The sequence below is a fragment of the Cucurbitaria berberidis genome (genome assembly GCF_010015615.1).
Source record: "Cucurbitaria berberidis CBS 394.84 unplaced genomic scaffold K460scaffold_1, whole genome shotgun sequence".
Lineage (NCBI taxonomy): Eukaryota > Fungi > Ascomycota > Dothideomycetes > Pleosporales > Cucurbitariaceae > Cucurbitaria > Cucurbitaria berberidis.
This window is the reverse complement of record NW_024468935.1, coordinates 6,446,389-6,468,418: the sequence shown is the minus strand read 5'-3', so window position 1 is coordinate 6,468,418 and position 22,030 is coordinate 6,446,389. Positions and strand designations below refer to the sequence as shown.

Below are 22,030 nucleotides of genomic sequence, written 5' to 3'. Positions count from 1 at the left end.
GAGTTCACTCTGCTGTCGCTCTACCTGAGCGGGCTGTGTGTCTATCTGCGACTTCTCAACATCGCTCTCGTCGCAACTACCGACCTTGACTTGATCTTAATATGCTTCCCCTGCTGACTCAGGCCGTTATCTGGTGCAAGGTTGCCCAATCTTTATCTGAAACTTGACAGCAGTGGAGATGCGGATGGCACCCGCAATTGCCTGGGTCAGGTTCTGGTCCATCATGTTGGCAATTTACATTGCTTCGTATCGTCCAAACTCAGAGCTGTCAATACTTACAGAATTTTCAAGGGGAAGGCATTTCAACTGACGCCAAGCCGTGAATACGGAGTACGGCGCTTTTCTTGCATCAATATCGGACCATTCCCAAGTCAAAAGCAGAGGTGATGTTCAGGACCATGCTTCCTCTGACATAATTGCCCCACTGTCGTTTCCATCGTTAATGTTCCGCAGCCGTTGAAACAGACTATAGTAGCAATGCTATAACAAGGTACCCTCGAGCCTCAGCATTCGCCTCGACTGCATGCTTCCGTGCTTTAGGTGCAGCCTGCCGTGTGATCCGCAAAATTAGAGTCATGACGATCTACTCGCTCCGTCACAGTCGCTGTCACAGACTCGCGAAAACGAGCACTTTGGGCTGTGCCGCGGGAATGTCATTGCCAGGATAAGCGCAGCTGGCAATCGGTCAAATTTTCCCAACAATTGTAACACGCTCGGTGTTCGCAAAACGCCACACAGGTATGGTTCTGGGACGAGCACGATACTCGGTTTGGAATGTCATTTATTGATTCTCCAACCCCTGCAGGCCGTGACTTGATACATGATGCGCCACAAATGCCATGTGTCTGCCGCCCCTCGAAGCTCGAAACATGAAACACCCCTTTAGAAAAGTCATCATTGTCTGCCGTGTGACAAAAGGAGAGATAATCTGGTATGCCTAAGCGAAGTATGGAAGTGATGTGAAGAAACTTGCGGCCCGGGTATCGATGCCAAAGCAGAACGAATCATTTCTTCGTGCGTATGAACAATGAATGAAGCCACCTAACAAGATGACAAAGGTACAGGTAACGCGACAAACGCACAGGTCGTTATAGAATGGTACAAAAGAACGAAGTCGTCGAGAATTTGAAGGATGTCATTAGTGAGAATGCCACATAGGGCGATGTCAATGTTGTCGTAATCCAGGAAGATTAAAGAGCGGGTAGTGATTCGCGTGGTTATCTTAGCAGGTCTGCTCGCACATTTTTCCAATGGCCATTTCGATGTCAGAGAAGAGATTGAGAACGTGACCGTCGGCGTAGATCTTGATTGACTCGGTCGTCTCCCTTCGGCCATTCTGAGCAGGGCTGTTAACCTTTAGCGGACTCTCGATCTTGACAGGACTTCGTGGTGGTGTGGTATCTGCGTTGTCATCGCGAGCGGTGGGGTTGAGCACAATGGCTGCAGCAACGTGCTCTAGTAATTTCTGCCGAAGACGCAGGCGGCGGTTCTCAGCCTGCTCAAGTTTGAGAATAAACTCATCGATGGAGATGTCCAACTCGGCTAGGGCTTCTTCCTGCTTCAGAAGGGATTCGCGGGAGAAGATGACCATCTCACCGCGCCTGAGGTAAGATATCATGCGACCATGGAGCTTCTGCCGACCTGCGCGCAGAGATTTGTATGTTTTGCGAAGATAGTCGCAACGCTCATCAAGTGCTCTCAATTCCTGTACTCATGTTAACAACAAGACTGTAAATCATCAAATGGTGCGCTTACTCTTGACAAGGAAGCCACGTCACGCTTGTTCAGCACTTCAAAGTTGCCAGCCTGATCATATGCTTGTTTGTAGAGCAGCTTCTTGTCGGCGTCACTCATGCGTCTCGATGCCTCAGGCACGCGCATGCCCTGGGGTAGCGTCCAAGTATCAGGTGTTGCGTTTTCAGGGGTTTCCGCCTCTGAGACTGTTCGGCTTCTTTGCCTCTTACTAGTTCGTCGTTGCGGTCGGCCTCTATCCATGATAGACGACTCGGACATGTTTCTGTTGTGAGAGCTAACGTGTGTAGCGATAGGATCTCGCTTGTCAGTTCGTGGCGATCCTCGATTCGATGACGGTGATGATGCGTAGAAGGGGTTGGGGAATGCTGAAGGGGGCGTAGAAAGAGGAATGGATCCATTCGGCGATCGTCTGAGGTCGACTGCACTTAGAGGGGTGCCTCCACCTGGAGTCATGGATGCTGGTGTCATGAGTTGTGTTCTGCTAGACTTTGATTTGACGGTGGCAGAGGCTGGTAAGCTCCGTTGTTCCGTGGCAGGAGACTTTGGAGGTACTTGTGGCGGCAGCTCGAGGTCATGTTGGAAATTCGCCGTCTCCAGCTTCAGTGGTGGCTTTAGACTTGTACTAGGACCAAGAGTTGGAGGCAACGGTTTTCCAGGAACAGTGAGCACCTCAGAAGCGAGAGGTGGATGATCCTGCAGTGTTGAAATGAATGAGGGTCCAGTGACGCAAGCTATCATGGCATCGCCGAATGGGCCAGCTCTCCAGTTTGTACCTGGAGCACTGCAAGACCTCTCGTGGCCAAAGACCTCATAGGAAAGCTTGCGGAGGGGTGGTCTTCCTGGTATCGTCGCTAGAGCTTATTAGCCTATATTAGACAAGCAACCAATAGGTGACTCACGAGAATCAATGGGCAGTTCCTGGACGGTAGTCATAGCGTTGCCAAGCTCGGGTACACTGACTTTCCTCCGCCTCGATAATGAACCAGTGCGTTGCCAGAATGGAAGGCTCTCGGGAAGAACGGCCGTGTCACTCAAGGACGTAGCAGACCGACCAACCGAGAGTGCAGCGAGTTTGTCGGAGGAAAGGCTAGGTTTTGATTGTCCTGTTGGACTCTTTGCTGAGGGCCAGAGTTGGTATTTGGAGGTAGCAAGGCTTGCAAGAGACGGGCTCTTCACCAGCGGTTGTATGCTTTGTGCATTGGAGTCGCTAGCGGTCTGGAGGTCCTTTAGTGAGCATGACCGACGGGGTAGATGGTGATTCATTTGGGTGAAGATTGGGTACGGGACACTTACGCTCATGGTGGAGGATGTTTCCTGGATTATATAAACGGCAGACTTATCAGCGTCGGGCCGCATGCAGCTGGCAATGTGTGTCATGGCGATTGTTTGAGGATCCTGTGGGCCACTGTCTGAGGTACAAGGTTGATGAGACTCGGGAGGCGGACATGTCAAACATGAGGGCGTTCCCTGCATGTATCTGGCAAAACAGGCACTGCAGCGGTTTAAGTGTGGCTCGCCTACTTTGCTGATGAGAAGCTGCAGCAACGAGGAGACCCCCCTGCTAGAGGCGAAGAAGCCATAGCAGCGATGCGTCTAGGCTGTCGGGGGGCGCATCCAAGGCTGGATAGGGCGGGCCTTGGGGTGAAACGAGGGGCCAACCTCGCGTGCCTGTTCGATTCGTGGAGAGGCCTATAATAGGGACCAATTAATGCCTGGGGTGATCTGCATATCGTGCATCGCGGAACCACCCTTTCAGACGCATAGTCACTGCGGATAGCGCCTGTTCAGGTGGGAGATGTCGATCTGCACGACGATGGACGAGCACGCAGCAGCGCTACGATGAGCTGCTGCACCTGCGGTACCTAGCGCACCTGACGCAATGGGAGTTAATCAGTCGTAGACAGGCAAGCCAGTTTATCAATGCGGAGGATGAAGACCAAAAGCGGTACGAACGCCGGGCGGGTTTTGGTGCTAAACACAGGCCGTGAGTTTGCCGGGTTTGGCCAGGATGAAAGGGTACATGATGGTGAAGAAGAGGGTTGCTTTCGCCGTAGTCAGTCTCGTAGCATCACCGTTGAGCCGTAGTGCAAACTATGAATTGAGTCAGGGTCCATGGACGCCATATGCTGTGTGGTGCTTTGCTCTCTCTCGTCTGTCGCGACACCTAGTGAGTGAGGAGCCAACTGGGGGGGCACTTTGCCCCCGAGGAGGAAGGCACGCCTCAGGAACGGGGGCTTTGAGGCAGGAGCGAAGCGAACGTTGAGGTCCTGCAGGGATTTCTGATTGGCCGGGGAGTCGCCTCGTGGCAATCCTAGGGCAGGAGCCAGGGTCCTACACGGGACAAGCAGCAGGAGCGACCACCAGTGCCACACACACAAACACCCACCCACCACTCGTGCGAACTTTCTAGACGGTGACGTCTGAACGCTTATTCTGCTTCTAACTGCAAGTGTCGGAGCTATGTGAGGCAACGGCGTGCCTCTTCAGCACCTTCACGACCCTCTGTCGAGCGCCATCATCCGTCGCCCTTGCCCTCTTTGAGCAACTAGCTGAACATTCCCTCTCTGCTGCGAACCCTGGCTGCCTCATCTCGCATGCTAAGGGTCGAGACGTCCCTCTTCCATCATGCCCCCTCACTTCTTTGACCGTCATTTCCAACCGATGGCCATTCTACTCGACAATATCAAGACTCAATTTCCAGTGCGCAGGACATATAGCGAGGCACAGCCTTATCGACAAGGGGGCCGTCCTTAGTCGACGCCATCTCCTCGCTCGGGAGGCCGTGTTTGAGGTTTCTCTACTTTGCCTAGGCCCAATACATGGTGAAGAGCTAGCTTATTCGTAGAGGACATAGCTCCTCGTATAGCATAGAGTACTACTGTCTTTCCCACCATCACCTGCCCTAGCCTGTTGCTAGCTCGCGCTTTAGCAAGCACATATCGACAACGCTGGTACTCGCGTAGCATCAAGACTCGTCAAGCTTCCCTCGAGTCATCTCCAAACTTTGCGCCATGTGTTGCCCATGTCTCTTCTCTCTACTCCTCATCACACATGATCCGCATGCTGACTGGCGTCTGCAACGCGAGCGGCTCACGGGCGGGTGCGACTCAGGAACGCGCATGTCCCCTCCGTCTGCAACTGCGGTCCAACGCTGATCGCTCAGCCCAATGCTCCTGAATAGGAACACCGCCAGGTGAATCACAAACATAATCCAACTCAGGACTTGTCATCTATAATCGATATCCTCGCCTGTGCGGTGGCCTGGGAATGTGGAAACGTGGGAACGGGGTTTGCAGCCAAACTATCAACCCCTGCGAAACATTATGCGATTCCATTTGCCTTCAACTAGTATTACCGCACCGGCTTTCCCTCAACGGCAAAAGACCGTCACCTCCAATCCCCAAGCAACTGTACGCTTTGCGGTTTCCGGCTCCCGCTCCGCTAGATGCAAGTCATGGGCCGCCGTCACGCCAAGACATGCGGTGATGGACAGCTCTAGCAGGGCCTTCCTGCATGACCTGCCACCAAACTTTGATAGAGGTAAAATCGTTCGATTTTGTCCGCTTGTGTCCGCTTGTAGCTACTTCCTCTCCCGTTTCTTCTTTACGGCCTCTCTCCGTGCGTTACCATTTGCAGCCCTAATACTCACCATGCCAGGTTTGCCGAAAGCGGAGATTTTGGCTTGCCTGCAAGATAACATCTAACCATACCCAGCAGAAACCGCATATCATCACATCCGCTAGGTTCGTAGATAATTAGCTGTGTTTACCGTGCAGGTACTCACAGGCTCTAAGCCGGTAAAGATGCTCACGCTGAACGGCACCGGTTGAATGGGATTAGATGGATGCACGACTCTTCATATGCCCGCTTGAATCACCAAACCACTCGCAGCATTTTCACAGAGCATATTGTCACAATCGCTTCCAGGTTCGCAGTGGTGTGCCTTGGTTCGAGCGTTTCAAGGACTTGGGCCTCCGTCACGCATTCGCCCAGTATTTCGTCACGGCCCCACTTCTCATGTGTGATCAACAGTAAATTTTGGACCACTTCCTCCCGCGAAGATCTTACGGGAAATGTAGGAAGGAGAATATCTCCATCATGGCAAGTGGAGATCCCAGGCCATCGGGTTCATAATGGAGTCATTTGGTTGACTCAGGCGCCTTGTTCGCCGTGGTACGGCCATCGTATTTACAAGGTACACTGTCGTGAGAATGCTTAAGCGCGTTCGTTTAACACTCTTAATCGCGGCCACATATGACCTTGCAATCGGTTGTCCTTCCTATACTGGTGAGCAAATTTCACCTCTTGTCAATGTTCATAGTTACAATCAGTCGCCTTGCCTTAGCAATCTTATTAACGCTGTTACCACTCTCGTTTCATACGACCCTTTCCGTGGTTGATGTCGAATATCAAGAGATAAGAGCAACTGTTCCTAAGGGAAGAGCTATCTAATCTTGTCCCTCCTCTACTATAGCAGGGCTGTCCTGGTCATCTCCCGCGTCCCTGCTTCCGAGTGAAGCATTGTCTTAGGAACAAGCGGGTAGTGGGTCTTAAATTTATCTTCGGACCGATTTGAAGCATTTCGACATGTCAACATCCAAGGCCTCCTCCTACAAGGCTCTTCAACACCTCCATGCAGATTTCAGGGTATTTCTATCGTCTATCATACTACTCTTGTTGACTGTCACACTAGAGTTTCGCAGTCTATCGGTTTATATACTTCCCGACTGTTAACAATGATGCATAGGCGATCAGGCATTGCGTCAGGAAAGGAACTCGAATATGCGCAGAGTATTAATCTTGCCGAACAAGCGCCACTACCGACTACATTGCAACATCAAACATGCACCCCAACTGAAAATCTTCAACCGATGGGGGTATCCATGCAGCAGGTTTGATGGCCGATGAACTCGGTAGGAAGAAAGACACTGAGCATGAGCACATGGATATTGCAGCATGTCTGGATGTTCATTCCAAACTCTAAACACTACTTGTCATAACGCTGCACCGGAACGTCTAAACCCGAGGCACTCATATTATCGACAGCGCTGCTTGGTTTACGATCCTGCTATGGAGGACAGCGGCAGACCCTACCCTCTAGCTGCAGCCTCCGCATCCGTACGCCATATTGAATTTTAACAGACTACGATGCATGTAGCGAGCCAGTTAGGGAGGTAAGGACGAAAACGATGGCTTCTACAAAGTCAATATCTCCTTTGAGGTCGCCCCAGTCCCGAAGTAATTTACCTTCAAGCCTACCAACCTCAAATCCAAACCTTATCCAAACGCAAAACCGTGGAACATATCTCATACCTCAAATTTCTCAACTATTCTCTGTCTCGAAAGCGCGTCACATAAATACAGACACCCAGAATATCTTCTGCTGACTTCAACCACAAAAATCTGATTCGTTACCGTATTTCACCACGACCAGGACGCCGTTCCATCCTACTCGCTCGGCATGACACCTTACCACAACCCAATATACCCAACAACCCTGCCCGAGAGCAACCTCACACGAACTTCTGCCCCCGCAATACTCAACTTCGCAACTCGACGATGCATCGGGTCAATTGACCCGACCCTTTATCATGCACCGCTCAACATCCAACCTCAAAACTAGCATGGCACTACCAATCACCACAGCCCAACAAACCATCATGGCTATAACCTTTAGCTTTTCGGCTATGTATTGATGCGTGCAGATTGCGGGGAAGCCAAGTACTGAACTACTGTACCTTGGATGAGGCACGGTAAGCTGCAAGAGACACATACCCGGCGACGGGTCGCGAGCTCGCGCTCCAGATTCACAAACGCTCCCGCAATTGCCGTTTCTGTATTACGTTGCACTGCAGTAGTCATATCTGGGGGAAATGCTCCGCTTGGTGTCGATGCCTGTCGGCACTTTCGGTAGGCTTTGCTTGGGATACGGGGTATATGTGGATAATGGTATAGGTCGGATGAAAGGCTGTTTTTTGTGTAGAGTTGATGGGGAGGTGGGAGGTTTGAGGGAGGAGCTGGGGTGAGATAGATAGATGCGTTGGAGGGCGGGGTGTTGTTAAAATTACCGAGTTTAACTAGGGAACGAAGATGGAGGGAATCATAATGTTATTTCATTTCTAAAGCTGAAGTTAAGTTATGTCAAGGCTGGTGCGTGTTGCGTTTACTCAAGTCCATCGCAAATGCGTGATAGAACTTGTACCCCTCCTTCCCCTTCAACTGCGCAGCAAACCGTGAACTCGTTAGCACCTCGCATCCCAACACCGATCGCTGCGATGAAAATAGCCTTTCCACCTAAAAACACTACCACGACACCGTCCGTCCCACTCTTTTAGCGATTGCTGCATGTAATTCACGCGAGACCCCGCAATGGTGCGCATAGGACAAGACAAAGGGTATAACGTTATAACACCTCCCACATATAGGAGGCTATAACACCTCCAGCGCTATAGCATAGTGAGAAACGCCACCTGACCGCAAACTTGGTCGACGTTAGGAACGATAGGGTGTGGTGCTAAACTTAATTGTTCCGTCTAGCTGGGCAGGGATCAACACGGATTGTATGTAGTTCCCTTTTCCCGGTCGGTCGTTGCGAAACTTTGCGGGGAAATACATGCAGGTATGCATGGCGCCATTCACGGTGGATTGGAGTATACATTTTTAGTTTAATTGCACCAGCTAATCGGTACACATAGGATACATATAGGCACATTTGATAGGTGGACGAGAGATGGGTGATGGGGGTCTAACGACCGAAAATTCTGTCACCGCTACTTGGCTATGCTTGACTGATAGATCAAGAAGAGCTAATGCATCTTAGACTTTTGACGATGCTCCTGACCTCCTGCGTGGCATGCCACGTTTCCCATCGAACTACGGGATCTTGAGGAGCCGGCAGTAGCTCTTCGTACAGACGCACGTGGTTCGGCACTACTTCAACCACACCTCGCAGCAGCAAGCTGTACGCCAGAATGAAGAAACAGGCTATCGTAGCTCAACGCCCAGCCTTTCAACCAGGAGCGCCCGCAACTGCTCATGCAGCTGGTTCGTCTCCTCATTCGTAAGAGTTCGCTCCAGACTGCGGTAATTGATGCGATAACACATGCTCCTGCGCCCGGTTTTGGGATGCACGAATTCATCCGTAAGACGCACATCCTCGACAAGATCGCCACAGACCTCGCGCGCAATTTCCATCACGTCGTTTTCGTGGAAAGAGGACGATGAAGGGGGGATGGGCGCAGGGGCGGCTGGTGGAATTGGTGAAGTGTTGGCTGCGGGACCTGCCGCTTCCGGCATGGCTGCAGTAGAGGGTGGTAGCGATGCCGAGTTTGCAGCGACACTTGCATGATCAAGTGGAGCATCTGGACATTGAGTTTGGGTTGAGGTGGGCGATTGTTTTGTGGGTGCGGCAGGTGTTGCCGGTGGGTGAATTGGAGCAGCGCCACCAGCAGCACTAGAGCTGGAGCGCAGCCAGAAACTCACGTCCTTGAAGCACGCTGGGTACTTGCTGAAGGGTACGAAACGGCGGATCGGTTTCTGCTCGCTAAATTGAGAAAGGAACCTCGTGTCCTTGGACCAAAATAGGCGGATGTCCGGGATGGAGTAGAGGAGCATGGCGATGCGCTCGAGTCCAATGCCAAAGGCCCAGCCCACTCGGTTCGGAACGGAGGCGTTGTTTAAGATGGGCTGAGAGACAATTCCACACCCGAGAACCTCAAGCCAGTCCCCTTGCCAGAAGACTTCGACTTCCCAGCTTGGTGATGTAAAGGGAAAGTATGCTTCTACCCATCTTACTTTGAGAGGCTCGTTATCGGATGCCGGACCCGTGTCTGTAGCGCCTTTGGCGGCATTGAAGATGGTGACGACCATATCTTCGAGGCTTCGTTTCAGATGAGCAGCTATGGCCTCAACTTCTTCCGGTGAATGTGTCGCCTGGAGCGGGTTGCGTTCGGCATGGAAAGTCGGGTTGGGATCTTCGACTGCAACATCGTGTTTTGGGATCCTGGCCACGTCGTCCCATATGACTTGTGCAAGCGTCTTTCCCTCCTTCTCTGCTTGTTGCCTATCCCATGTTCGAGCTCCTTCCATTTGGTGGAAGATCGGATAGTGACTTCGGTCGATAGCATCTCGTCGGTACACATCAGCGCTGATCAAATACCCTTCGGTTTCGTTATTCCGGAAAGTGTCAGCCTGGTGCGCTGAAGTATGGGTTCGTAACACAGTCTCTTTATTCAAGTAATACGTGTCCGTTCGGCTGCGTCCAATGTGGTCCAGTGGAAAGCCCAGGGAGTCAAAGTTTTGCCCAGTGGTAACGATGGGAAAAAGGTCATTGTGAGTCTTGTATCCTGGGAATCGTGACTCGATGAGTTTGCGGGTTATGGTTAGGGGATGATCTGGCTGAAGATGCAGACGTCGAGGGATGGCGGAAAGGATGGATGAAGGCGTGTTCATCCATTCATCGGTCTGATAGCTCTTTCCTTCTATCTTGATTTCCTTTGGCAATGTTCCTAACTAGTATTTAGATGTGGCTTTCAACATGATTGCAACGTGGGCGTGTGTGGAGGTTTATTGGAAAAGACACAAGACAGGAAAGGTTCGGTAGAAATTTTTACTTTTGGAATCGAATTGGTAGTGGTAGCTGAAGCTACTGCTTTGACTGCTACACTGAGAAGAGTATCACATGACAGAACTTACCAGAGGAATTATATCTCACCGTGTGCAGCCACGGCCACGGCCACGGCGACAGTGATGGCCTGTGTATCCGCAACGATGCATTTCGATTCAATTGACGGCATACAGCCGCAGAACAAAGTGGTATTCGCATCTTCTTGATGACAACGCGATGAAGTCCCTCGTCGCGTTCTTCAAAACCACGCGACGCCAAGGCCGGCTCTGTGCTGACATATAGCCGAACCACCGATGGAATGACGTTCGCCTGTAGAAATCTCGGTCACTTAACAATCACCGAGGCTGCTATCAATCCTCAAGCTCCACTCTTCTCCAGGTTGCAGCTTCACAGGCCGGTCAATGCTGCTTCTGCACACATCGCGATCATCATGGCGGTCCTTACCAAGAAGGTGAGCGCACCTGAGTTGAAGAAGAGCGAGGATGTGAAGAAGTCGCTGATACATTATCCCTTCTGGTTTGGTGGGAGCGCAAGTTGTTTTGCGACCCTCTTCACACATCCTCTGGATCTGGGTAAGTTTCTTCTTCCATATGCAAAGTTTAAACTAACAGTTGAGTAGTGAAAGTATGTTAAGCATCGACTCGCCCTAGAATCGCACTCACAAGCTCAGGTCCGGTTACAAACACAAGCCGCGCATGGCGTACGGTTGAACATGGTGCAAATGTTCGGCAATGTCGTGAAGAGTGACGGGGTTCTGGCATTGTACAAGGGTGTACGAAATTCTTTGCCCGTTATGCTTTACTATCTAACGTGGCTACCAGTTATCTGCTGCGCAGCTCCGCCAACTAACATACAGCATGACCCGTTTTGGCGTCTACGAAACCCTCAAAGACCGCATGACCACTGCCGACACGAAACCCTCTTTCCTCACACTCGTAGGTATGGCCTCGGTATCTGGCTTCCTCGGTGGCTTTGCTGGAAACCCCGGAGACATACTTAACGTACGGATGCAACACGATGCAGCGCTACCAATAGAGAAACGGCGGAATTACAAGCATGCGATTGATGGAGTAATACGCATGTCGCGGGAAGAAGGCGTAGCAAGCCTATGGAAAGGCGTGTGGCCAAATTCGTCGAGAGCAGTTTTGATGACTGTTGGGCAATTGGCAACGTACGATGGCTTCAAGCGCGTGCTGTTGGATTACACACCGCTGGTGGATAACCTCACGACACACTTTACGGCCTCCTTCCTGGCAGGCTTTGTAGCCACAACCATATGCTCGCCGGTAGACGTAATCAAAACACGCGTCATGAGCTCCCATGATAGCAAGGGCCTCGTCAAGCACGTATCAGAGATTATGAAAGCAGAAGGCTTCCGCTGGATGTTCAAGGGCTGGGTACCGAGCTTCATCCGCGTCGGCCCGCATACCGTCCTTACGTTCCTATTTCTCGAACAGCACAAGAAAATCTATAGAAAGCTGAAGAGCTTGGAATAAAGGGTGAAAATACATACTATGACTGGTAAAAGCATGCGTTTGGTTGTCGATATTTGAGTCTTTACTTGATACCATCTGGGCGGCGTTTGTTGCTTATTGGGTTGTGGTGCATGTATACATTTCGCAGCCAAGGCGTTGAGGCAAGCCTTGCCCGTACATAGACATAGCAGACGTGCACATATCACAGAATCTATACACCATTGCTATACATGCTGGTTCAAGGACAAGTGCACCTGGTTGTGATAGTAAATGCTATTCATGCTACAAACGAGTGCCCCCAGGGTATAGTGCAAAAGTTCAAACGCCGAACCCATAGTGAAGCCTGCATGGCTTCACAGGGCTGTCCAAATGTAAAGCGACTTTTAAAACGCCTCAAAGTGCTCCAGGCTATGCCAAAAACAAACAAAACGCCGAACCCTTAGTGAAGCTAGGACTGCTTCACTGGGCTATCAAAATGTAAAAACACAATAAAACGCCCTCCAGGTGCCCCACGCTACGCTAAAAATGCTCCAAGACCCACTCATCCTCCTCATCAATAATCGACAGCATGCCATCCTCAGACTCCTCCCAGGACATCTTATGCCCCAAGCTAACCGGCGTAAGTGCCAAGGCAGACACCTTATGTCCTACCTCGTCTTGGGTAGGCCGGGAGGCCCTCACGGGTGTATCCGATTCCTCAGAACCATCATCGCTCAAACAAGCCACGTCGAGTATCTGCTCCTCAACACTTGGAGCACGAGCCGCATTCTCCTGTCCCAGGTCTCGTGCAAACTGCATACTGGCGAAGATATCCTGAAGATTGCGGTGGAATATGTCCGAATGCTGGCGTCGACGCAACCAGCGGTTGTCATTTCGCAAAGCGGCAAGCATTGCGACGTATGTGGCTGGAGCACTTCGCTGTCCTGACGACTGCTCGACAGGCTCGACCCTAGCGGTGGCATTCGATGTACTGGGCTCGGTCTCGTTCGTTTCAATATGATCGGAGCGGGCAGCGCGCTCACTCAGCGCTTCAATTTCCACCATCTGAGCTCTGCGCTGCGCTTCAAGTTCCATGATCTTATCATGGCGCCTTGCGAGCTCGGCTTGTAGAGCCTCGACGTCCTCGACCTTGGCTGCAGCGTCCCGATTCTTCGCAACTAGATGCTCGATTTCGAGCTCTTTCGTCGCGATGGCTTGTTCGCGCTCATGGATCTTCAAGATTGTGGCGCGATGTTCCGCTGTGAGAGTCTGCAACTGTGTAGCAGCCTCCTCCTTCTTCCTCTCTGCCGCTTCCACTTCATGAGCCTTCTGTGTCCAAGGCGCGATAGGGCGCTCGATTTCAATGTTGTTCATGAGGACGGAGGCGAGATCTGTCCAACGACCGAGTTGAATGTAGAGGCTGTGAAGACCATTGTCGTAGAAGGGGCTTATGTGCGAGAGGTCGATCTGATGAATCATGGCTGTTGTGCGCTCTATATCCTCCAACTTGGGATCTTCAAGGCTGGAGTACTTGGCGACCTGACTGATCAACTGATCGGCGAACGTTGTAAGGGCCTCAACAGCTTGAGCCAGCTCATCATCCTGCTGAATAACAGCATCGAGGCCTAGAGGGAACACAGGGTACATGCCATCATCTCTCCGCGCCTGCAATGTCCGTAGCAGTTTTTCGGCAGCCGCATACCCGGCCTTGACGTGCTCTGATGGCTCTCTGAGGTGCTCTAGGGTACGCTGACATTGGTCGTGGATGCTATCCCCGACCCGATGGAGTGCGTAGAAGACTACATCGAAAACGGCAGTGATGTGCTCCAGGCGACACGAGATTGACTTGACACGGAATAGGAGCTCGTCTTCTGGCCTTGCTGCTAAAGTCTCCTGGTGGGTAACGAGAACAGCTTCCTGGATCTTGGTGGAACGACCAAAGGACCCAGCGAGCTCAGCAAAATCGACCTCGTCTACCTTCAGCCCATTGAGACCTAGGTCGAGAGCCCGTTCAATAGTAAGCAATTCCGGGTAGGCCGAGCCAAACTTTCCGAATTGTGGCAGCGGCAAGACGGTCACGGCGAACCAAAGCTGCTCGCTACCGTTCTTGAGAACACCGAGATGGCTGATGGCTTTTGAGCAGAACAGCCTCGACATAGCGTCCTCCAGCCTGCCTCCATGGCCCATTTCGCGGTCAGTGCTAACAAGAAGCTTGCGCAAAAGCTGACACTTGAAGGCAATCCTCTTGGAAGTAAAGTATGCTTGAAGAGAATCGCCCTTGCCAAACTCCTTAGATCCTGTTTCAACCCAGATCTCAAGTTTCTCAAGCGCTTCGTCCGCGGATAGGTCTTTGAGTTCGGCGGTGATCTCCTTTGTTGTGGCTTGGACTGTTGCCGCGCGCAGTCGTCGGTTCAGGTCCATGACCTCGTTGAATCGGCCAGTGGTGTCCTTTACCTGGGCTTGTGTCATCAACTTGGACGATTCTGCATCGACCATCTTGGCCTGTAGCTCAATGATGAGCGTTCGGAACTTTGTGATGATGTCCTCGTGGTCGATGATGGTATTGGCTTGTTCCGACAAGCGTGCGTTCTGCTCTGCGAGCTCGTGGTCCTTAGCGACGAGCTCCGCGCGCAAATCTTCAGCCTCTTCGATGTGTTGTAGCTCGAGTTCGTCGTTCAGATCCTTCAAATTTTCGAGATCTCGAATAACCATATCTTTCTCTGCAATGGCTTCCTTGAACTCTTGGTTCTGAGCAGATAGTTCCCCAATGATATCCTCCCAATCGTTAGCGGCATTCAGCTGCTCTCGGAGATCTTCGATGATAGCATCTGATTTGGTGATGCCTTCTTGCAATAACAGTTGCTCTTGTTCGAGGACTTCCAGTCGCTCGACATCTCCCTCCAATTCCGAGATGCGGGCCTTGTTGTCCAGCTCGACTTCCTCCTTGACTTCCTTCAGGAGGATCAATGCTTGCCGCAAGCGGTCATTCTCATGCTGTAGACGATAGTAGCCCGCCTCCTCCTTCTCGTCCTCAGACATGCTGGTTGTGAAGAGCTCGGCCTCCTCCCGAAGTATCTCGAGTTCCAGATCACGTTCCTCGAGGCGTTTGCGAAGAGACTCAATCTCAGCCTCTGCTTGCTCAGTGCGTTCTTCTGCCATTTCTTTATCGAGGGTGGCAAGTTCGATGTCCGTCTCGTGCTCCTGCTCATTTCTAGCGAGCTGGTCGTACTCGGACTGGAGCTGCCTGTGTTGTTCTTTGAGTTCCACGGCATCTTGATGCTGTGTTTGACATTTTGTTTGCAGTTTTTGGAGGATAGTGTGGAATCGATCTCGTTCGTCCTTGATTTGATTGTACTCCCTAAGCCGCTCCTGGTCTTCCGAGTGCTGCGTCTCAAGATGTCTAATTTTTGTGTGTAGAGTTTCGACATTGGTGTCCCTAGATGACCTCAAGGTACTGGGTGTAGTTGTGGATGATGATAAGCTAGGTCTAGAGCTAGACTGTGCCGGTCTGCTAGATGATTCAGAGGCCGACGTTACTGAGCCGGTAATGCTGGTTTTGCGGATGGCTGGGCGGAGTGCAGCAGATGATGAAGCTGACGTGGAAGGGGCGACCGACTGCCTCCTGTTCGCTATGGTGGAAGCCCTGGGGGCAGTTCTTGGCGCGACAACGCTTGTCGGACGGGCTCGTGGTGCGGCTAGCGGCGGCCTTGATCGGGCTGCTGGTGTAGGCGTGGAAGGTGGTTGTATGGGTGCTGGTTGGGAGACAATGCGTAAAACGTTGGAGTCTCTCACGAAGAGGCCATGAGCTGGAGGGCAGTCGAAGTAGCGCTCTCCGCGGACTGATCCGTCATTTTTGCCAGTAGGCGTGGGCAGCTCGATGCCTAGCCAGACGCCTTCTGCCACGTGGATGGGGCCAATGTACTTGACGATGCCTTGCTCGAGTTTGGAGGTCTCGACCGTCTGGCCGACCCTGTACTCTTGCATGGCGGCTGGATGCTAGCCAGGAGCAATGCTGAAGAGTGCGTGAGCAGCAGGTGTGAGTGCGTGAGCAGCAGGTGTGAGTGGTGCTGCGGCTGGGGGTAGAGAAGCTGGAGCAAGCACGCGTAACGCGTCGCGTTGCTGCTGCAGGCGGGAGGAGCTATTGCTTGCAATAGTAGCTGAGAAGAAGAAAGCGTGAAGAGTGCAGAGTAGCAGCAGCAGAACAGAAACTGAGCAGAGCTGATACTTCGCGGGCGGTGCAGTTGTGGTGTTGCACCTGGGAAGCATCGAAGTGGGTGGTGTAGAGAGAGAAGGGACGAGGAGCGAGGTCGCGCCTCAAGAGGGATGCAGCCGCCAAGACAGCGGCGATGGCTCGGCCGCAGTGGTGATGGCTCGGAAGAACACGAGTTCACGGGGTGCCATTGCCATTGGCGCTACACGGCAGCGCCCGCCGCTAGTGGACGTTAGCGCGTATTTTCCCAGTTGCGTGTTCAATTGACAATACTCGTCTACTCTTGACTTGCATCATATGAGCCCACATGTGCCATACCAAGAACGTCATATGTTCGGGATCTGTTACGTACCCACATAATCACAAGAATATAGCTTAAAGTCCACCTACGACTGGTGATAGCCCAACAACACCGAGTAGGTGCTTCCTGAAATCCTTTTTAATATCGGCTAGTTTGTTCTTAAGGTGTGAGGCTTTGTAGGGACAGAGTAGTAACTTCAATATATTTTCACAAACCTCGATGGTGTCATTTCGCCTACGCATTGCAACACCTTTCCAATACTCTAACCTTTAAGCGAAATATTGAGCACATATATTGCGTCACTCGCAGCAAGCCACCATACCATTCATCCTCAACCTCAAGTCCACGGAAAATCTTCCCAGGCTACCACCACCAACTCTCCACCGAGCCTCAACGTCTTGCCCCAGAATCACCCTCGTCCGCACCGCAACCACCATATCACCACGCCACCGCACACCCCAAACCTCCCATCCACCTGGATTTCGCTACACCTCAGCCGATACGCTCTCTCTAAGTTCACAAAGTACAGAGTAGGCACACTTTGTCGGTATCGGTATACTAAGGCCTCTTTGGGCGGTCTTGAGTATTGCATATCTGAGTGCTTGTGCAGGGAGAAAAATGAGACGTGTAAATTTCGTGAAGACATCTACACATCTACTCGTGTATCATATCTACCCATTCAAACGACTGATGGATGCAACAATCCCCAGAAAATAACCTGAAGAAGTAGTCGTACAAGGCGCGCAAAACTCACACTCCACACCTTTCCGCCACAAGCAAAGCAAAGTCCCCGACCAACTACGAAGACGTCAACTCAGCGATGCGCTGCTCAATGTCTGGTACAGCACGGAGCTGTAGCTCAATGTCTTCTTTCTCACTGTCCATTTGTTAGCACACGAAATCATTTGCAGCCAGCACAGCAGACATCAGGGGTATACACACTCTTCTAGAACGGCCCTCCTTTCCGCATCCAATACCCCGAAATAAAACCCCCCCTGGCCATCAAACTGGAGTATTCTCGTGTGATACTTCCACAAACTCCTCCTATGACTGACCGTCATAAGAGTGATGCCCAGTGCCTTCGCTTCCTCATACATCACCCTCTCGATTTCCAGCGTGACAGAGCTCGTGCACTCGTCCAGAATCGCGTATCTCGGTTTATGATAGAACAAGCGCGCCATGGCAACGCGCTGCTGCAAGCCGCCGGACAAGACATCTTCCCAGGGTTGTTCGGCATCGAAGCCACCGGGGCGATCAATCAAGGAAGCGATTTCAAGCGTCTCGAGGATGTGGAGTAGGTCGTTGTCTGTGGTACCCTTTTGCCGCATGTCGAGCAGGGAATCCGGGTAGATGATTTGCTGGCGCAGTGAGCCGCGGGAGAGATAGGGACGCTGTGGGATGTAGAAGATATCCTCGAAAGGCGGTTTGCGCACTTTGCCGCCGTAGACTGGCCACAAACCCCCTAATATCCGGAAGAGGCTGGACTTGCCGCAGCCGTTCGGGCCAACGATGAGTAGGTGGTCGCCGGGCTTAACGGTGAAGGACAGGGCGCGGACTAAGACGTCGCCGTTGGGCGAGACGATAGGTACGTCAACGAACTCTATATCTGTACCCTCAGTAACCGTGCCGCGCCCGCGCAGTACAGCCGCGTTTTCCTCCGTATCGGCGGAAGAGACGAGTTTCTTTTCGAAGTGGCCGGCTTGAATGTCGTCGATTACGTCCAGGAGGGTGGAGACGCGCGACGTGTAGCCGGCAAGTTCGGTGATTTCTTTGTAGGAGAACATGACGCGGCCGAAGGCATCGGACGACATTAGGAGCATGCGGCGGTTGGTTACAAAGCCTATTGCAATGATTAGCCATCGTAGACCTTAGTGTCAGTAGAATCACTTACTTTCCGTGCGATCCCCCATACTCTTCCCATGCGTTCCCGGCACCTTGAAGAACACCGGCACGCTGCACAGTAGCAACCCTAGCGCGCCCCAGAAATACTTGATAACAAAGTCTTCCATGATACCATGGTAGAATCGCCGCCGCAATATCCTGTTGACATGCTTGATGAGTGTGAAATACCCCTTGTCCAGAGTATCCTTTTCCGCCTCGTGCCCCGCATACAGCGCGACCTCCTCACTCCAGTCAATCAATCGACTATGGCTAGCCCTAAACTCTCCCTCCAAACGCGCCTCATCTGCGACATATTTCCCGAACGGCGGTGTTAACGCCCTCATTACACTCGCTGACACCTGCACCAGGAGCGACATGAAGAAGAGCCCCTCACCGCCAACGCTTCGCGAAAGGCTGTAGTTGTAGATTATGATGTCGAGGACGGGTTTAGCGAGGTTGGAGTAGAGTTCTGCAAGCGAGTTTGAGAATTTGGCTACGTCGACTGTTATGAGTTGATCGGCGTTTGTTATACGGTCGTCGAGGGCGGAGAGAGTATAGAAGGTCATTTGCGAGAGGTACTTGCTGTGGATGTAGTTGGTGAGGCGGGTACGGTATTGGAGGGAAAGCTTGCACTGGTGGTATGAGAGCTGTTACTGTTAGCATGTCCCATCTCAATCTTCCATCATGGTCGTCTCCACAGGTCCTCTCGCCTCTTCCCCCCAAACCCTCACCCCGATTCTAAATTGACGTACCATTGAATTCGTAAACGTAGCCGGAACAGCCACTCCCATCCACCACACCAGCCCGACGAGAAACTCCCTCCCGCGTCCTCTCACAAGTGCACTAACCAAGCGCCCATCCAACTCGGCAACGTACAAGCTAATCATCGTCCGAAGCACCAGGAACACACTATGCCCAATTATCAACCGGAATTCCTTGCTCTTCCAGCCCGGTATACATATCCTCAGCAGCCGCAATAGATTCTTGAAGAACTCGCGATTGAGCTCGACTTTCTTGCGACCTGTTGCCTCGCCTTCACCCTGCGCTGTACCTGACTTCTTGTGCTGTGCGCGCCGTATGGAAGCGGCCTTTTGCTCGGCAATGGCATTGCGAATGCGGTTTATGAGGGCGACAAAGAGGGTGAGGTAGACGGCGCGCGAGATGCGGGTTCGGTGCTGCAGGTAGAGGGTGGTGAGGTCGTTGACGATTGATTTGACGTTTGCGCTCGAGAGGCGCGTCGAAAGAGGTTTCGACAGGACGGCCATGGTTACCGTGGGAGCGACATCCGGGTGTTCGCGTGTTTCTTGTCGGGTGCTATGCGAGGGAGGCGGTCGTCAGTGGCGAGATAGGAAGGTTACCACGTGTACAGCGAGGGATAATGAGGTTGGTTGTCGCGCGATCTTTGGTTAGGATTCTCTACAGCATACAGTTCCCGTTGTGAGGCTCAAAAGTGTTACGATCCTGTGTATGGTGACGCCGAAGCTGCGTGTGCGACATGTATGTGAACAGCCCTGGAGAGCCGAGGCTCCCCACACGACCTAGCCTCATGCGGGAAGGAGCTTCCCCAGCTTTCAGATAGATGGATGGCTTGTGATTGTGAACGGGCCAGCATGTGAAGCATACATCAAACATCACTTCGATGATGAGGTAACAAAGTAGCTAATGGGTCAAAAACCCTCTGATAAGCCAAAGAAATGCATCTTATTAAATTCAGTATGAGAAGGGTCGTATCCTATAGCTTTCCTTCTCCTCTGGCCGTGGGGCAACCGGCTTATTCAGGAACTCAGGGTATAAGTACCACGCCAGATCCCTCTCCTCAAGTTGATTCACGCTCCACCCATTGCCCAGCCAAGCGAGTCTATTCGCCCTCTTCTTACCCTCACCAGCATTCACACCATTGAGCCCCTCCTCATGATTGGCGCCCTCCAGTTCGTCTAGATACACATACTCAAAGTCTTCCCATCGCGGACTCCTCATGGCTTCCACACAGTGTAAAGTCGAGCCCGGCCACAATCCAACCACTTCGCCAGTTCCCTTGTTCTTGTACCAACTCCTACATTCGTCGGCAAACACTGTGCCCTCAAAGTATGCATCTACATACTCTGTAAAATCGGCCTCGCGCTCCTCCTTCACGACCAAACTAGCGATATTCTCTTTCTGTATCTTCCGAATCGCTTTGATGATATAATCGCCCATATTTTGTATCATGAATGTGAGACTGCCAGAGCCGATGGCCGAATTAGGACCAAGCATTGTGAACAGGTTCGGGAAGCCGGCTATGCTGTGTGAGCAATAAGTGACGGGGCGTTGGCTCCACTTCTCCGTGAGAGTAAGGCCATTGGTGCCGATCAACGGATAAGGGGGTGGAGCGCTGGATTTGAAGCCTGTTGCGCAGACTAGAGCGTCAATCTCATGCGCCGCGCCATCTGCAGTATGTATAGCGGACTCGGAGATGTGCGTTATTGAGGATGTGATGAAGCTGACGTTCGACTCTGTAAGAGCTTCGAGATACCCTGGACCAGGTGTCAATCTTCTACATCCGGGTGAGAATGATGGGATGAGCGCATCAAAGATCTCCGGTTTGCTTTCTAGCCTCTTCTTCATATGCTGATAGAACATATCCTTCGCTCCCAGTTGCAGCGGTGTACCTTTCATAGTCACTGCGTGTATACCATTACCATCTTCTTCGACAGAAAGTCTGAATTTGTGGTAATAGTCCGGGTCGTTCGCGAAACGCTCGCGAAGATCTTCAGGGATAGCAGAGCCCTTGAACCCGTAATTGTCGAAGAACTGCTGGCCGAATGGTGGCGATATCCACGTTTTGCTTCGCACAAAAGTACTGACTTGGGTTCCGGGGAGGCGTTGAAGCGAGGGCACAATCTGGATGGATGAGGAGCCGGAGCCAATAACTCCTATGCGTTTATCTGTGAAGTCGTAGCTGTTATTGGGGTTAGCGTCCGACCACTAAATGAAGGTTGTATAGTAGGTTGATATACCCTTCGTTCCACGTTGCCGAGTGCATGACCTCACCCTTGAACGTATCGAGCCCATCTATCTCCGGCCAGGAAGGGTTATTCAGGTTGCCTCTCGCACTGATGAGCACGTCAGACTGGTCTTGAATTGTCTCACCAGTGGCCAAGTTCTTTATAGTGATATTCCATTTCGCGGTTCTGTCGTCCCAGCGGCATTCCTTGATCTCATGGCGAAGTTTGACAAATCTGTCTGCCGAGTACTTCTTTGCAACGCGCTCGAGGTACGCTTGTATTTCTGTAGCTGGTGCGTAGAGGGATGACCAAGAGTAATTGGGTTCGAAAGTGTACTGGTACGAGTGTGCTGATCATAAAGCGTTAGCGCTACAATGGTGGAATCGTGTGAGGTCATTACTTACAAGGCACGTCACACGCGCAACCTAGGTACCTGCTGGCTATCAGTCGAAGTGTTCTCTACATTAATCTGAAAAGCTTTTCCGGTCGCGCAAAGGTTGGTTGTGGTATGCTCACCTATTCTCCCACCAGGTGCCTCCCAGTCCTGCGTTCTTCTCATATATCACCAAATCGACGTTCCTCAACTTCTCTGGTATCCTAATGCCACAGTATATGCCAGAGTATCCAGCGCCAATCACAATGACCTTCAGAGGTCGCAAGTTCTCTACTGGCGCATCGTTGATGTTGAATGACGATGTCGATTTGCCGTTCGCAATGCCGTTTGCATGGATTCCTGGTGTATCAGACGGGATATTAGGAATTGCCGACATGGTGAAAAGGAATGATGAAGAAGATGAGGTGTGACGATTCTTGCTGCTC

At 51.8% G+C, this 22,030-nt stretch overlaps 6 protein-coding genes across 6 annotated transcripts; 1 reads left to right on the top strand and 5 right to left on the bottom strand.

The window, feature by feature from the left end:
- Positions 1–1,222: 1,222 nt before the first annotated feature.
- K460DRAFT_272513 (uncharacterized protein) lies at positions 1,223–3,132 on the bottom strand (the record flags this gene model as incomplete). The annotated part of the gene is made up of 4 exons (XM_040927804.1): positions 1,223–1,705; positions 1,756–2,606; positions 2,655–2,979; positions 3,043–3,132. 4 exons carry the CDS (start codon positions 3,130–3,132, stop codon positions 1,223–1,225), a joined length of 1,749 nt encoding a protein of 582 aa, XP_040794478.1.
- A 5,607-nt stretch (positions 3,133–8,739) lies between these two features.
- On the bottom strand, positions 8,740–10,579 carry K460DRAFT_373808 (phenylalanyl-tRNA synthetase; the record flags this gene model as incomplete). Its single annotated transcript, XM_040934612.1, has 2 exons — positions 8,740–10,262; positions 10,450–10,579. The coding sequence occupies 2 exons, from the start codon at positions 10,577–10,579 to the stop codon at positions 8,740–8,742; spliced, it is 1,653 nt and encodes a 550-aa protein (XP_040794477.1).
- A 129-nt stretch (positions 10,580–10,708) lies between these two features.
- K460DRAFT_362680 (mitochondrial carrier) lies at positions 10,709–12,081 on the top strand. The gene is made up of 4 exons (XM_040932685.1): positions 10,709–10,953; positions 11,001–11,005; positions 11,052–11,153; positions 11,203–12,081. The coding sequence occupies exons 1-4, from the start codon at positions 10,812–10,814 to the stop codon at positions 11,875–11,877; spliced, it is 924 nt and encodes a 307-aa protein (XP_040794476.1). The 5' UTR covers positions 10,709–10,811; the 3' UTR covers positions 11,878–12,081.
- A 4-nt stretch (positions 12,082–12,085) lies between these two features.
- Positions 12,086–16,115, bottom strand: K460DRAFT_362679 (uncharacterized protein). Its single transcript, XM_040932684.1, has one exon. The coding sequence runs from the start codon at positions 15,817–15,819 to the stop codon at positions 12,376–12,378; it is 3,444 nt and encodes a 1,147-aa protein (XP_040794475.1). The 5' UTR covers positions 15,820–16,115; the 3' UTR covers positions 12,086–12,375.
- A 784-nt stretch (positions 16,116–16,899) lies between these two features.
- K460DRAFT_299434 (uncharacterized protein) lies at positions 16,900–19,692 on the bottom strand. The gene is made up of 4 exons (XM_040929797.1): positions 18,980–19,692; positions 18,238–18,874; positions 17,289–18,186; positions 16,900–17,223 (listed from the first exon to the last, which is right to left on the bottom strand). The coding sequence occupies exons 1-4, from the start codon at positions 19,490–19,492 to the stop codon at positions 17,145–17,147; spliced, it is 2,127 nt and encodes a 708-aa protein (XP_040794474.1). The 5' UTR covers positions 19,493–19,692; the 3' UTR covers positions 16,900–17,144.
- A 245-nt stretch (positions 19,693–19,937) lies between these two features.
- Positions 19,938–21,981, bottom strand: K460DRAFT_351777 (FAD/NAD(P)-binding domain-containing protein; the record flags this gene model as incomplete). Its single annotated transcript, XM_040931590.1, has 4 exons — positions 19,938–21,165; positions 21,224–21,560; positions 21,616–21,644; positions 21,728–21,981. The coding sequence occupies 4 exons, from the start codon at positions 21,979–21,981 to the stop codon at positions 19,938–19,940; spliced, it is 1,848 nt and encodes a 615-aa protein (XP_040794473.1).
- Between the last annotated feature and the right edge of the window lie 49 nt (positions 21,982–22,030).